The 17,031-nt window shown below is 30.9% G+C and overlaps 1 protein-coding gene across 8 annotated transcripts in view; it reads right to left on the bottom strand.

The window, feature by feature from the left end:
- Positions 1–17,031, bottom strand: part of LOC127709049 (serine/arginine-rich splicing factor 7-like) — a 74,517-nt gene that overhangs the window by 53,826 nt on the left and 3,660 nt on the right. For 6 of the 8 annotated variants that reach the window (XR_007985475.1, XR_007985476.1, XR_007985474.1 and 3 more), the window contains exons 2-8: positions 15,459–15,536; positions 11,967–12,062; positions 11,271–11,354; positions 9,779–9,844; positions 6,663–6,725; positions 4,145–4,555; positions 497–532 (exon numbers count right to left, since the gene is read on the bottom strand). Coding sequence is in view for 3 of the 8 variants with exons in the window: in XM_052214377.1 (XP_052070337.1) it covers positions 497–532; positions 4,145–4,555; positions 6,663–6,725; positions 9,779–9,844; positions 11,271–11,354; positions 11,967–12,062; positions 15,459–15,536 (834 nt within the window). In the remaining 5 variants the exon portion in view is untranslated. The remainder of the gene's footprint in view (positions 1–496; positions 533–4,144; positions 4,556–6,662; positions 6,726–9,778; positions 9,845–11,270; positions 11,355–11,966; positions 12,063–15,458; positions 15,537–17,031) is intronic. The other 2 variants (XR_007985477.1, XM_052214379.1) reach the window with 1 other exon arrangement.

The following is a 17,031-nucleotide window of genomic DNA, read 5'->3' as shown; positions in this document are numbered from 1 at the left end:
CAGAATCGTATGGGATTTGCAATTTCTAATACATTAATGATCTTACAATAAACCAGATTGAATTTAATAATACTTTATAATCAAACAATTTATGTATATAAATGATTCACGCATATTTGCTATTCACTGAATTGATGAATAATTTTCAAATACAGGGAAAACTTCAAAATATGTGCATTAAGATTAACTCCATTTTTACAGCAAAAAATTTCAATTCAACATCACCCTAAAATACACATATTTTCTTTGTCTATCAAATATTTCATATTTTTTATTGAACAATTAAAAAAAAAAAATTGTCATATAAAAAAGGACACCTTTTAAATAAGTAAATCTGACAAAAGAAAAATAATCTAAATAATTAATTTATAAAAATTTTACATCAACAATAGAATAGCAAACCGTTTTAACATATGGCTCTAATTATGTATCTCTTAAACAAGTTATAAAATGTAGTGACTTTTTTCAAAGAATATTTTAAACAGATGATACCTACCCTTGATTGTCCATACTTTCATCTGGTTTCATATCACTGAAAAAAAAGTTTTACATGTCAATAAAAAACATCATAGATACCTGATAAAACTACCAATCATTGAATTGGGGAATCCAAAGTTCAGACTGAATCATAAGTGTTATATTTGTACACTTTAGTATGTATTTTTAACAGCTGAAAGTATCTAAGGCAAACAAATATTTTGTTCTAATATGAAGTTAAAAAAATTTCAGACTTTAGGTCAATGGATGTAGTACTATTTCTATATTACTTTTATTTTTGTGTTTCAAAATTTCACCACAGGAAACCATTCCAAGCACAGGGGTCAATGTGAGCTAGTTTTGATTCGCATGCTTCACAGATTTTGATTGAATTTACCTTGAAAGTCTTTGAAAAAAAGGTTATAAAAGTAACAACAAAATTTGATATAAAATTAACATTATCAATGATCCAAGTCAATGTGGTCATATGAACCATATCAGACAAACATGTAACCTTACAATCATTACATACACAAAATATAGGTTAACCTATTGCATATAGTATCTGAGAAACGGAACTAGATAAGAAAACTTAACTTTGACCAATGCACCATGAAAATGAGGTCAATGTCAATTAACACTGCCAGACAGACATGTTCACCTTGCAATCATCCAATACATCACATATAGTTAACCTATTGCTTATAATTTTCCAGAAATGGACTTAACAATGAAAACATAAAGCTGACTTTTGAACTATGAAAATGACATTAAGATTAGATGAGTCCTACCAGACAACATGTACACCTTACAATCATTTCATACACCAAATATAGTTGACTTACTGCTGATAGTATCTGAGATACAAAACTTTACCACAATCACTGATCCTTGATTGATTTGAAGTTAGGTGAACACTGTCTGACCGACATGTAGACCTTGCAAGGATCCCATATACCAAATATAGTTATCCTATACTCATAATAAGTGAGAAATTCACACAACAAAGAAACTATAGTTTTTTTAAACAGTTGCTTAACCATGAAAATGAGGTCATGGACAATGGACATATGACAGACATGAATTTCACATCATAATCCATCTGTATACAAGGTATGAAGCATCCAGGTCTTCTAGTCTGAATATAAAGCTTTGTACGAATAGTTTACTTGGTTGCCATTGGGCTATAATCCTTAGGCAGCAATACACAGTTAGGAAAAAAACTCAAAATTGACAATCATAATTTTTAACCCTCTTTCCCTTGCTTTCAAACAAATAAGGCTTAATGTTTGTGTCATGTATGTGCATATGTATGGAAACAGCATGATCCATAGATTTGATTTACAATAGTTAAAATGGTGAAATATAATCTCTTTGTGGTGTAACCATGGCAGCAATCTGCATTTATTTGATACAAAATATTGCAAAAGGGTGGTCACAAAAGTCCCCTAAATTTGGTCCAAAGTAGAATATCAATCCATTTGAGTGATACCTTTTCTGAAACCCTTGACATTTATCTATCAAGAGGTAACAAATAAAATCATATGCATTTCACCTCATTTTTCCATAAAATTGAATTGAAAAATTGGAGCATAAAATATTTGTTGGAAAACACTACATTAATTTCTGGACCTATAGGTGGTACAGATGTAAAAATGCAGACTGTCAAACAGAAAATGTCCTATAAAACATGCAAAAAATAAATGGGGAATGTGTCCATGGGACACCGAAGATGCCCCCGCTTGCATATCATATAAAATTATAAAGGGACATAACTGAAGAACAGTAAAAGTGACGCTAACCAAATTTGTTAATGATCTGCGTTTTGTAGTAATAAGTATTGTGTCAAAATTTCATAACATTTGGTTGAGGCAAACTTAAGTTAGAGAACGGAAACGAAAAATACAGCAATTTTTTCCATTTCTAAAGGGGTATTACTCTAGAACAGTAAAAGTGACACCACCAAAAATCAAACTTGATCTGTATTTTGTGGTAATAAGCATTGTGTATAAGTTTCATAACCTTTGGTTGAGGCAAATTTAAGTTAGAGAACGGAAACAAAAATTTAGCAATTTTTTTATTTGTAAAGGGGCATAACTCTAGGACGGTTAAAGTGACGCCATTAAAATTCAAACGTGATCAGTGTTTTGTGGTAATAAGCATTGTGTATAAGTTTCATAACATTTGGTTGAGGCAAACTTAAGTTAGAGAACTGAAACGAAAAATTCAGCAATTTTTCTTTTTGTAAAGGGGCATTACTCTAAAACAGTAAAAGTGACACCACCAAAAATCAAACTTGATCTGTATTTTGTGGTAATAAGCATTGTGTATAAGTTTCATAACATTTGGTTGAGTCAAACTAAAGTTAGAGAATGGAAACAAAAAATTCAGCAATTTTTCCATTTGTAAAGGGGCATAATTCTAGAACGGTTAAAGTGACGCCACCTAAATTCAAACTTGATCTGTGATTTGTGGTAATACGCATTGTGTACAAGTTTCATAACATTTGGTCGAGGCAAACTAAATTTAGAGAAGGGAAACCAACTTTGGGGCGTACGTACGGAACGTACAGACGGACAAGGGTAAAACTTAATACCCCCTCTGCTACGGCGGGTGCATAATTATCTTGATGTGCATATAAACCCACTTTGAAGGCTATATTATTCTTCAGGTATCTAAAAGTTAATTTGAATGAACAAAAACTTTCATATTTGAAAAATTCACCGTGACCAAACTCCTAGCTGTGTATTGCTACCTCATGTCTCCTTTGCGAAACAAAAACAAAACCAGTGACCACCTTATATTTTCATATCTTAAATGGAAATGCCAACAACAAAATTGTATAAATTCTAATCAAAATTCTGTGGACTGATATTCAAGAAGTGCAATTTGAAGTGAACAAATGTATATTTTTTCGCCACTGTTCACATACATTCCATACATTTATAGACTTTATGCACAAATTTTTAATTGAGTGTATCTCTTGAATTTTAAATGCTGCACATATAATTTTTTCCGTCTTAAAGGCAATAATTCCAATAAACAGTCAGTTGAAGGTTACAGTACTCAAGCGACTTACATCTCGCCTTAATCATAATACCAGTCTATTTATAATAGTATTCAAGATAAAGGGGGAAGCACTTAATTTGGTTATTAATCTTCATATAAAGGCAATAACTCCTATAAAGAGTCAATTTATGTTTTTTTTTTAGATCTTATATTGGGGATCATATCGGCTGAATAAATTTCCGTCTATCAAATAGTTTTCAAGATATATTACCCATATGTTGTTTTTTTGTCAATACAAGGGACAAATCTAAAATCAGATACCTTAAGAATGATTGACACAAGTGATTTCAGAGCAGAAGATTTTTTTTTTTAAGTTTAAAGTCATAAGATGGGGACAACAGATTTGACTAGCTCACACTGGCCCATTAAGCCATGTAACCTGATGAGACAAAAAGACAGTCCATGAAACACTACACAGAAAACCAAACATTGAGCAACATGAACCCCACCAGGGGTGAACTACAGTGATCAGAAAGAGTAAGCAGTTCCTGCTCCATAAGCTGCTCCATAACAAGTAAAAATCTGGTGATATGAGTGATTCCTAATTAGAAATCAAAATTTTAAAGGGATTGGATTGCTGATTTACAAACCAAATTACCTTGCAGCAGACTGGTCCATTTTATCAGATTTGGTGGGTGATGGTGAACGATCTTTAGAAGATGTTGAGACATTGTTGTGCTCTGGTGATTTACTCTGCCTTTCTGGTGATTTACTCTGCATTTCTGGTGATTTACTCTGTGTTTCTGGCGATTTACTTCTTCTTTCTTGTGATTTACTTCTGTCTGGTGATTTACTTCTTTTGTCTGGAGATCTACTTCTTCTGTCGGGTGATTTACTCTTTCTTTCTAATGATTCATTGTTTCTATCTTGTGATTTCGTTTTCTTGTCTTGTGATTTACTCTTCTTATCTGGTGATTTGGATGCATGCTTTGATCTTGATCTGCTACGCCTTGAGGATTTCCTTTTTGGAGATTTACTTCTGGATCGGGAGCGGGATTTTGATTTACGTCTGAAAATAATTTGAAATAGATAATGCAATGTATACTTAAAAATTGTTGATAGATATCTCTTTACAGCTCTTTTCATAATGCTAGCAAGACAGAGGTTTGTTTGACTTGCTTGCTTTGTTTGTATAAATGTTTGCTCAAGCATTGTAATTAAGATTGACATCTACAAGATCTACCAACAATAAAAGTAGGTGGAGTTAAACCTGTGTATATTTAATTTTGATTATTTGATAATGTCCAATCAAATTCAAATATAATGTATACAAGTTTAAATCCGCCTTTTTATGTTGTTTTCAGATGTCAATCTTAATTACAATGCTTGAGCAAACATTGATACAAACGAAGCATGCAAGCCAAACAAACCTTTGTCTTGCTAGCATTATGAAAAGAGCTGTAAAGTATATTACAGAAAGCATAATTATTCTTCATACTGATGTACTGTCTGTCACAAAAAAGTAACCAAAACATGTAACTAGATATCAAGTTTCGATAAAGTCCAAGCATTATGATTTTTATTTACACTTACTGCAAGTTTGACACTGGAAATCAATCTAGTTTTTGGTCCTAAACCTCTTAAATTTAATAGCCGTTATATAAAATTAATCTTCAAATAAAAGTTTTTTCAATTTGTTGAAGTAATATGGTGTCATTTACCCTTTTTTTCTTTTCATTTTTCAGGTATAAGCATATAATATTGATGAAGTCTGATGCATAACCGTATCATGTAAGAATAAAATCTCCTATGATAGCCAAAAATATATAATAAGAATCTTGATATCCAATAAGTTCATTAACATTTCTTTCCTTTGTTTACACTTTGATAAAATCTGTTGCCAGAACTACTTTCGTAACCTATGTAAACACTGTGTTGATTCATTTCATTGTAACATATTTATGAATGGGATGCTGGTGTACCCAAAAATGTGAAAATTTATGAAAACAAGAATCTGTGTCCATAGGACACCATGCATTGCTCACACAATGGTTATATGTTCAGTGAACCATGAAAGCTAATTTGGCACATAATTTAAATAGTTCACATAATAATGAAAATGTGTTCTAATTTTCAAGTGGATTTGACTACAATTTCATAATACATTATCTTAACCAAAAACTGTAACCTGATATGGGAAGGAGGGACAGACAGATGAACAGATGAATGCACAGACCAACAATCATAACTATCATTTGCTTTGCTTGAAAATTATAAGGATCAAACACATTTTTTCTAAAGGTTACTAAAGTGTAAACTGGGCAAATGCACTCACAAACATCCAGACAATTTTCTAGTTTGTGAGTGCATTGGCCTAGTTTGCACTTCAATTACCTCTAGAAAAAGTGAGTCTAATCCCATAATATATACCCTTTTGCTTGCAGCCGTATCTTATACCATAAACAGTAAGTGTATAAACAAAGAGAGAGATACATAAAAATATTCTTCTTTGAAGCAATATTTCTAAATTCTACCGCCTTTACAAAAAACATATGTATATAAAAAAACATAAACACTCCAGAGAACTGTACACATTTTTGCAGTATCTGTTCTTAAAGAAACTGTGACCAAAATAATTAAGAAAATAACAGAACAGAATTTTAGATCTGATGTAAGTTGTCAATTGACTTTTTAATGGCTTTGACAGTAAAATACAATAAAAAAATACAATAATGTGTCCATAGTACACGGATGCCCAAATCGCACTATCATTTTCTATGTTCAGTGGACATGAAATTGGGGTCAAAACTCTAATTTGGCATTAAAATTAGAAAGATCATATCATAGGGAACATGTGTACTAAGTTTCAAGTTGATTGGACTTCAACTTCATCAAAAACTACCTTGACCAAAAACTTTAACCTGAAGCGGGACAGACCGACGGACAGACGAACGGATGAACGGACAGACGCACAGACCGAAAAACATAATGCCTCTAAGTGGGGCATAAAAATAGTGGCAAACCTATAATTGAGTCAGTTTAAGCCAAGTTTCAGGAAGAGTCCAGCAAAATTGACCTTAATAAATTCATGGTCATGGTCATGAGCAAAATAATCTTTGCAGCATTGAATCACCCTAAGGTTTATTTCAGTATTTTCAAGCTTATTGTTAACTTACTCTGATTTACTGCTTCTTTCTTTTGATCTTTTTCTATCCCTTGACCTAGATCTGGAAGATGACCTAAAACATGTAATATCACTTCAATATATTAGTTCATCCTAAAAGGACAAATAAACATGTTCTAGGTTGCACTTTGTAAATACAGCTGTTTCTCAAACCACGCCTCTTTTGGGGAGATATTTAATATTCATAGGTATGTTAATTTGTTAACATACTGGTTCCCATTGATGATCTCTGTGTTTCATCTCATAGAGACATCACTTGGGAATGTAACCAGTATAGAAAAACATGGTAGCGGCTAAATTTTAATTCTTAGGAGGTCCAAAAATGGAGGTAAGGGTAGTATAGAATTTTAGTATAAGTTTAAACTCTTAGAAGTTCAGGGCATATAAATGTTGAAAATATGCCGCACAGCCCTATATTTTGACCTTTGAATAAAATAGTAGTGCATATAAACTTTCCGTTCAGGGATTTTATTTTTCACGAAACTTCATAGTAAAAGTGTCACAGTTTTAGCCGCAAAGGGAGTTCCTATGGGAAATTGCATTGTCTGTATTTACAGAATTGCAACCTATATAGGGTTAAAAAATAGAACATACAGAATTTCACAAAATCTGGTTTATCTCAGAGATTTTAAAGAATTTAACTCAAATATGAAGTTTTATAAATATTTCATGAAGATTGAGAAAATCCTGGGCCTTAACTATGATGACTCAGCATAAATTCACAGTTTACAGTATGCATGGTTTACTTAAAGCCCTGAATTCAAAATAAATTCATAATATATGCCTATTTGTAATTTAAATTGTTTAGAAGTGCTTATATTTACTCTTCGCAGTAATTGCAACTCATTGATCCTTCCTAAATATTTCTGCTGGGGTGTTTTTGTCCTGTCGATAACCCAAAAGTAAGCCGTAACGCCTAAATGTGCTTTTTTGTGACTGCGGCATAAAAAAGTACAAGCTAGAATTACAAAAAGACCTCAGTAAAACTTACAATAGTGTGTTCTATCCTAAATATGTAGTAAATATTCCACATTGCTAGAAACAGGGAAAAAAATTAGGAAATGTGAGGCCCCAGGGGCAAAACACAGAGAAAAATGCCTACCCCTGAGTCATAAAACAGATAATTTAACTTGTAAATGCTATGATTTTTTTATTTTAAAGGTCTTTTATAAAGTAAACAATAACTGTGCTAGGAAGTTATGCAAAAATCAGATGTAAGCAGTCATTTCAATCAAACTTTTAGTGAATTTATGCACCAGACTGATATCTTCATAAATACAACTTTTGCAAATATGGCTTTGTTTAAACACTTCTAGGACATATATTAACTAACTTATGTTAGATATATGGTTAGGGATGATACTGTTGTGACAAGAATTCTAAACTGACCATTTGAGGCAGAAATTGTGAACTTTCATTGACAAATAGGCATACAGTAAGATGTGGACTGGAGACATAGGCAGGATTGGATACTTTGTATAATCTTGAATGTTGGAATGCTTAACTACTAAACAATACATTTATAGTATTCTAAAATGCTTTCAATTTGTTATCAGAATAGTTTCAAACAGGTTTTAGACAGTTCATGTCAGAAAACATGCACATAGGGTAAGCTGGCAATAATTAGAGTCTTGTTTTCAAAATCTTTAAAAAATTGAAACAGGGGTAGGGGTATAAAATGTACTGTAAAAGGAGACTTAGAGTATATGCAGTGATTTCTTTAAGGCTATAATTCTGATAAATAAGTATTGTTGTGAGAAAAAGTGTTTTTAGAGAGTTTTCTATTTGAATAAATGTTTGTATAGGTTGCACTTTGTAAATACAGCTGTTTCTCAAACCACGCCTCTTTTGGGGAGATATTTAATATTCATAGGTATGTTAATTTGTTAACATACTGGTTCCCATTGATGATCTCTGTGTTTCATCTCATAGAGACATCACTTGGGAATGTAACCAGTATAGAAAAACATGGTAGCGGCTAAATTTTAATTCTTAGGAGGTCCAAAAATGGAGGTAAGGGTAGTATAGAATTTTAGTATAAGTTTAAACTCTTAGAAGTTCAGGGCATATAAATGTTGAAAATATGCCGCACAGCCCTATATTTTGACCTTTGAATAAAATAGTAGTGCATATAAACTTTCCGTTCTGGGATTTTATTTTTCACGAAACTTCATAGTAAAAGTGTCACAGTTTTAGCCGCAAAGGGAGTTCCTATGGGAAATTGCATTGTCTGTATTTACAGAATTGCAACCTCTATTAATAACTTAAGCATTGTGACAAAGGAAATGTGGAGGAACATGAATTAGAAAGTCATCTATTTGGTTAATATGTTCAATATTATAGATATTAATATCTATTTTAGGAACAAAATAACGAATAACTGTGAAAAATAATTTGAAAATATAAAAGAACATAAAAAAAAAAGCATTCTCAAAATAACTGGCATTTAAAAATGTTCCTGCTAATCAATTTTCACAAATTTAAAAATTAGACAGTGAATCAAGTTTCAGTCAAATTCAAATATCAATTAAAAGATGAATAGTTGACTGATGGATGTCCTGGTGGAGAGTTGTTTCATTGGCAATTATTCCACATCATCTTCTTTTCATATTGAAAACTGATATGAACGAATAAATTATGTTGATTCAGTTTGTCAGGATTTGATTCAATTATTAGTCTTTTTTATTTTCAAATTTTTTTGGGGTCACTAAATTTTCATGAGAGTCAAAATGTTGCCTGCAGCATTTAAATTCTAAGGGAAGTATGTCTTCAAAAAGTAAACATATTATAAATCACAATCATAGACTTATAAACCTAAAATTACCTAAATATCTACAAGCATTAGGGAAAAAAAAACATCTCTTGGTTTTGACAGGTTTATTGCAACACACTTTTGGAGTTTGATATTCTTTGTTGACAGGGTTTGGTTGACACAGTGTAAATTCCAATCACAAATAGGGAAATGCAACAAGACTTTGATTTAAGTTTGGATTAGAGTGATTTTCGGTTTTGTCAGGCTTTGGTACAAACAGTTTTTACTGTAATATTTCTAATCACTACTATTTAGATTGTCAATAGCTTCTTTCAGAAAATGTTACTTCAAGTTACCTCTTTCGTTTACTAGTACGGGTACTTGATTTTGATTTTCTTCTGTCTCTTGATGAACTTCTTGACCTGTAAATGATCCATCCAATTCTTATTATAAAATAACAAAGCTTATTCTGACAAGTACTAATCCTTTTGAAAAAAAGGAAAACAGAAAATAGAATGCACAAACACTTATGTATAGTGATAACTAGTGATGGGTATAAAGCATTTTTTTTTTACCTCTATTTATTTTGAAAAATAGCCATATCTTTTTGTTTTGGTTCAGGAAATGCCAAAACCACTTACCAGGTAAATTAAAATTAAAAACTTCATGTCTGTAAAATTATCAGTTTAAGTTTGGTGAAATTCTGTCATGTTGTTTTCATGGAATTGCTGATCAACAAAGTGATATAAGCAGAAATGGCTAAGTCCATATTTTGGTATAGGAAATGCCAAAAATCACTCAGATCAAAATTCATGTATCAGGGTAAAAAACTTCATATCCTACATGTAGAAGAATCTGCAAGTTTTGGTTGAATTCTGTTGAAGCGTTTTCTAGAAGTCACAGATAAACAAAGTGTGATGCCGATGACAAAATAACAGAAATAATCCCAAGGTGTGCTTCACTTTCAGATTATACAAAAATAATAATATAAAGCAAATCTAAAAGAGTCAACAATACTGAAGTTCATTTATGATCTGCAAAATTCCCTCTTTTCAGTTACATCTTAAAATCAACTGAAATCTGACAGGAAGGGAGATAACAAAGCAAACAACAATAATAACATCAAATTTTATAGTTTCAATTTTTGAAGAAAAAAAAAGTGTGTCAACAAAATCAAAACTGATATGTGATGATCATATATCAGTTTTAATCATATTGTGATCTCAAATATGTCATTACACTGCTACCTAAAACATTGTAAATATTGCTATGTACAAGATTTTTTCAGGCCTTTTTATTAATTTTATCCCTATGCTCTATCTTTAATAATGGCACCCATGTTAGTTGGATAACAAAAACACCAGATATAATTTTAAAACTATCTTAATTAAGGACAACACAAACACATATGATAGTACAATAAGATTCATGAGGTAAGGGTTGATTCTAGACTTAAATCAGGAATACATTAATTTTGTAATTAATAACAAAATCATATATTTGATAAGTACACATAAACTTTCTTGTTGTACCTCATAGCTCAGGAGCTCATTTCAAGTATTCACCACATAGAAATTTTTAGTAAAATCCATTCTCTCATTCTGTATATGGTCTATCATAATCAAAATAAAAATTCTGATAAAATGCACATTATAAATAGGTCACAAGATTTGCCAAATTTCATCAAACTCCTTGAAGTAATGAGGAAATTACAATGATGTGAACCAAGAAGGTTGTTCATTATTTATAAATTTAAATTTTGCTGTTGAACTAATATGAAAACAATATCACAGTTAGCTATCTATTCACAAGCACATTATCATGAGATCAGCAACCACAAAACATTACCTTTTATGTGACTTTGACCTTGATCTCCTATTGGATCTTTGTCTTGACCTTGATCTTGATCTGCTGAGTGATCTGGAATCTGGTCTGTAAATATATATATTCATTCATTGTCTTCCAGTAGTTGAGAAACAATGTTAAAACTGAACATCCAAATCTGAGATTTATTTACACCTTACAATCATTCCATACACCAAATATATATATATATAGCTGACCTATTGCTCAAAGTATTAGAAAAACAGACCAAAATACAAAATCTTTACATTGACCAATGAACCATGAAAATGAGTCAAGGTCAGATAATACCTGCCTGGTCAATGTTTGGTTGATTTATCCCTTGAATGTCTTACCTATACATTGGTCATTCCATTTGGTTGATTTATCCCTTAAATGTCTTACTTATACACTGGTCATTCCATTTGGTTGATTTATCCCTTGAATGTCTTACCTATACTCTGGTCATTCCATTTGGTTGATTTATCCCTTGAATGTCTTACCTATACACTGGTCATTCCATTTGGGTGATTTATTCCTTAAATGTCTTACCTATACACTGGTCATTCCATTTGGTTGATTTATCCCTTAAATGTCTTACCTATACACTGGTCATTCCATTTGGTTGATTTATCCCTTAAATGTCTTACCTATACACTGGTCATTCCATTTGGTTGATTTATCCCTTTAAAAATGTCTTACCTATACACTGGCCTTTTCCGTTTGGTTGATTTATCTCTGCGATGTTCGTCATATGGTACTGCATGTTCTACTCTAACTCTTCTCCCACATATAACTCTGAAACATCAATTCAAATTAATCACAAAGTCATATGTATTTCCAAATAATGGGTTGTGATGGAACTGTAAACCTTGAGATGGAGGTATGGGATGGACTTATCTAATGTCAAAGAAACAATGTTACATGTATTAGCTTTCTTCGTCTGGAGGTTTGATGGAAGATGTTTGTTCAAAGACAAGGTGATGAACTCATACCTTACAGCATAATGAAGACAGTCATATCATCTATTTAAGCAGTACCTTATCATATTTATATGCACCAAGCAACTGGCAAAGTTATTTCCTGTCCAACAAAAGACATTGTTAACAATACAAAATTAGTTGTATTGTATTGTGTATTGTGGTCACTTTTGGGGTTATTACTTTGTCTGTTACACGATTAACAGCATGCCCACTGTAACTTAGTAACAGGACAAGATTTTGGTTTCCATGAAATTTTCATAAGTAATATCAGATTGCATGAACCAAATTAAATATTTTCGAAGTAAAATGAAATATAATACTTCCATGGTCTAAGCAAGGGCTAATGAAACTTCAAAAACAATATTTCTGAAATATCAAAAAGAATACAGACCTAAGGTTGTACGATTGCCAATGATTGCGTACATTCACTTCATTTGAACTTGGGTAGATAGTTGTCTCATTGGCAATCATACCACATCTCCTTATTTTTATAATAATCACATAACATATATTATAAGATTTCATAATCCATACAGAACTGTGAAAGTATTTTCTGACATACAATGAGAATTTCCAACCTAATCACATTACATAAACACTTCACGTCAAAATGCCAGATTTTGATTGGATAATACAAGGGAGCTAATTTACTCTATCCCATGGCTCAGCGGGAGACAATTTTTTTAATGTCACCCTCTCGTGCAGACCAATCAAAAATCGATAATTTAAAGGACAATGAATTGAATTTACATCAATAAATTAAAAACAATGCTCATGTTCTTAGTTTTGGCCTCAGAAGAACTTTTTCCTAGACTGTCAAAATAAAAGGAAAGTGTCTTGCTTCCATTCTGTTGTTTTTCTAATAACTATTACGTTGTTATGTGCGTGACGTCATAGTTAAGTAGTTTCAATTTAGAATTTAAAAGTAAAAGACAATAATGATAGAACATTCAGTATAATAAATTAAATAACACATAGGTAAGAGGGTGATAGAGCTCCACCTCAGTTGACAATGTTTCCTCGGGGTAACAATCTGCTCTATCACCCTCTCAGCTATGTGTTATCTATATAATAGTATGCATTTTGAAAATTTGCAAGTAGGCAAGAAAAAAAAAATCTCATAAAATTTGCTTTTTGTAACTTTTATTTGCTGTCAAGCTAGTTTGTCATGAAGTTTTTCAATAGTCATCTTTGGCATAATTATACACTATTTGGTTTTCTTATCAAAAGAATGTACTTAGAATGAAGGATATCTACAATGTATATGTCTTTCTTATCAGTAGGTCCAGCCCAGCTGTAGAATGTTAAGATAACTCTACAGTGACAAACACCTTTCAGGTGACAACTTTCTCATGAACCATAAGACTTCCTTTATAAATCATGTAAAAAAAATTTAGTTTTGACAACATCAATATATCCATTCTAATTCTCAATGATTGATATATAAATAAATAGGACTACACAGATTTTATATTTTTTATAGACTACATTTTTTTATTTGAAGATTGAAATGTTTTTGTAGCAAAGTTAATTGCTTATGAAACATAAACTTTGTCTGGACTTCTCTAACTTTCATCTTTTACGAATTCAAAATAGTCGTCATTTCTGTTACATGTGTATATAAATCTTGAATTTCCATAAAACTGGAAATTTGCAAAACAGTTTTATTTAAAATCTAGTAAATGATATACAATGCAAGTAATGATTTTTACTAGGTAACACTACATATATTATAAATTGACTAAACGTCTCAGAAACTTTATGTCTTCATTAAAAAAATCCTATACTATTCATCAGATTATTTTTTATTGACAGAAACTAATGAAGTAAGAAAATCAATGAAATGAACATTTTTATAAACAATACAATAGACAGGACAAGATGTTTCTATATTCTACATTATAATGACAATGCTGATACCATACAAGCTGTTACTTCAATAAATCTTTTCTAATTCATATCCTTTTCACATCACTTATTAGTCATCTTTAATATTCTAAAACTCATCCTGTTAGGGTGGCTGGACGAGGGGGTCCTTGATATGTTGGGTTAAAGTATATTTTTTTTTGTATTTGTAGTACAAGTTTTGGTTATTTAATAAAGTAAATATACAAAAAATCACACTTTCAAGAATGAAAGAAAATTTCTGAGTTTTGTCTTTCCACTTGAAAAAATTAAACTAAAAATTGCAACATTGCCAAAAAAAAATAAAGAATTTGTTTAAAATCACTCTTTTCCCATTAAAGGTAACTAACTAAACAAACTGATATAGCCTTAGATATATACAACTTTTCTTTTAATATTGGTACATTTGAAAATATTGAACTTGAAAAGTTTGACTGACCAACTGCTGAAGATACTTTAAACAAACAAAAAAATATCACATTTCATATACTGATTCAATGATGATACTCTAAACATCTTAATTGTTAGGATTTCTAACTTTTTGTAGTTTTGTCATAGCAAGTTTTTTTTGCCGTGATTTCATCAGAGTTCTTATAAAGTGGTGGACTGAAGGTTTTGACCACCAAAATTTTGCAAAGCACCGACACAATTGTGGTATTTTGAAATAGAAATAATAGTGAGGACCAGTAAATTTTCTTCAAGGACCACCAGGGGAAAAAAGATTTCAAGAACTCTGTTTTATTCTAATAAAGCTTACATTCTGTTATTGCAGTTTTTTAGGGGGATTTTTTTTTTTGACAGTTTTGAATGTGCTGTAAAAATAACAACAATTTGTATTTTAACAGTACATCAACCTTACATGGAAATGTTACTTCTTGTAACAGCAGTCAGCACTAAAAACCATGTATAAATATCGCTGATAGGGAAGTAACCTTAACTGAATAACTTCAAGCAGAAACAGGTCACTGAAAGTAAATAATTAATCACAATAAATTCATGAACATACCCTGAAGAAAGCTTTTCTATATATTTCAATCAATTTCCCAGACCAGAATAAAGGTTATCAGATCTATAAATCAAATTTCTTAAAAACTTTGATGTTTACCTGTTTATTTTCTATTAGTGAAATGAACAAAGTAGACATTAAATATTTATATTTTGAAATAAACCATTAAAATGAAATGTATTTTTGTATTGATCATATAATCTACTTTCCCATTTACTTATACAAGGTATTAAAATAATATTTATCATTAGAAAGACTCAATTCTGTACTTATTATAGGACCTTTCTATTATATATTTACCTTCCATGGAGCCTATTTACACATTTTTCTGCATCATCTGAATATTTGTATACCATAAAAGCAAAACCTGGTGGATTTCTAAAAGAAAAAAAAATCACAATAGTCTACTTATTATAATATATTTTAATTTATATTATAACCACACTAAGCAGAATAAATTCTTATATGTTTGTTTTCTGCTACCTGACTCTCCAAACTGATAAATTTGAGATAAGAAATTTTAAGAAAGATTTAACATAAAGATGTTTTTATGCAGTTGCAACTCTGTGTCGTAAAACTTCATTTAAGAAAACCCAGCCAAGACAGCCATACAAAATGTACCACCCTAAAGCATTGAGAGTTTAAAAGACAATTTTTTTTTTATTTTCCTTGAAACTAAGTTATAAGACCAGTGAAGAATGAGCAAATTAAAATGTTTATTTTCATTCGATATTGGAGCTTATAAAAATAAAGGGATGTGTAGTATAAAGAGCCTTATTTCAACATCTTTTTCAGAAAACTATTGTTCATTCCAACCTCTGTATAGTTTGAAAAGTTGAGAACAGTTAAGCAGTATCTGCTAGAATGCCAAAATTATAGATTTATTAAGGCACAAACCATTTACATTCTACCAAGCAATGTTAATATACAAACATTTTATCAGGAAGTGAACTCGGTGATGAGGAAAACGAAAATATTTTTTAAAGTTGTCAAATCTTTCGATTTTAATGTTAACTTATATTTTGAAACTTTGTAATTAAACTTTATTTGGAGAACACTATCAAAAAATATATCATATTCACAGCTAAGACCACAATTCAAATGAGTTGACCAGACTGACTTCTGTGTTAAATTAACAAACAACAGATTAAACATGAAATGTAAATTGCAAATTATATTCTACATGTAGCATGTTTTTTAACGCTATGTTCCCAATGTTGTAATCATGTTAAGGGAGAGTCCGAGACGGATTTATATAAGTTTTTCTTGATTCCAAATCCCTGTATTTCTATTGTACATTTGTTATTTGTGTACTTTTGAAAAAATAAAATATTGTTTAAACTAAAGTTGTATACCCCTTCTTGGTATGTGACATTTACAAAAACATCAATGCACAGTGATTAAAAAAATCGTCTTTGAATAAGAAGTGAATGTCTGTCATATATATGAAAATCACCTTCATGTATATCTACATGGTACAACTCATAATAATAGCAGTCAATACTAAATATAAAATCAATCCTTAGCACAAAAGCTTAAAAATATGAAACTAAAATTCCATGTTCAGTGAGAATCATCAAAAATTTAAATATTGGTAATCAGGAAGTAGCTGCCAAGCTAATCTGAAAATAGCTTACACAGTACAGCTCATCATCATATAATTCCAGACTAAATGTCAAATCATTCCCTTTGTTGTCTCTTTGACACATTCCCCATTTCCATTCTCAATTTTACCTTATACAGAAGTCGAGAAATAGGTGTCGAGGAATCAATGGTCAGTGGGTTTTATAAGAATTAAAAGAATTTTCAAACTGAAAGTGACTGCCAGGCAAATGTGAAAATTGCTTTTATGGTACAACTCATCATTATAAAT

Source organism: Mytilus californianus, unplaced genomic scaffold (genome assembly GCF_021869535.1).
Source record: "Mytilus californianus isolate M0D057914Y unplaced genomic scaffold, xbMytCali1.0.p SCAF_7, whole genome shotgun sequence".
NCBI lineage: Eukaryota > Metazoa > Mollusca > Bivalvia > Mytilida > Mytilidae > Mytilus > Mytilus californianus.
The sequence above is the reverse complement of the archived record's forward strand: the minus strand, read 5'-3'. Positions and strand labels throughout refer to the sequence as shown.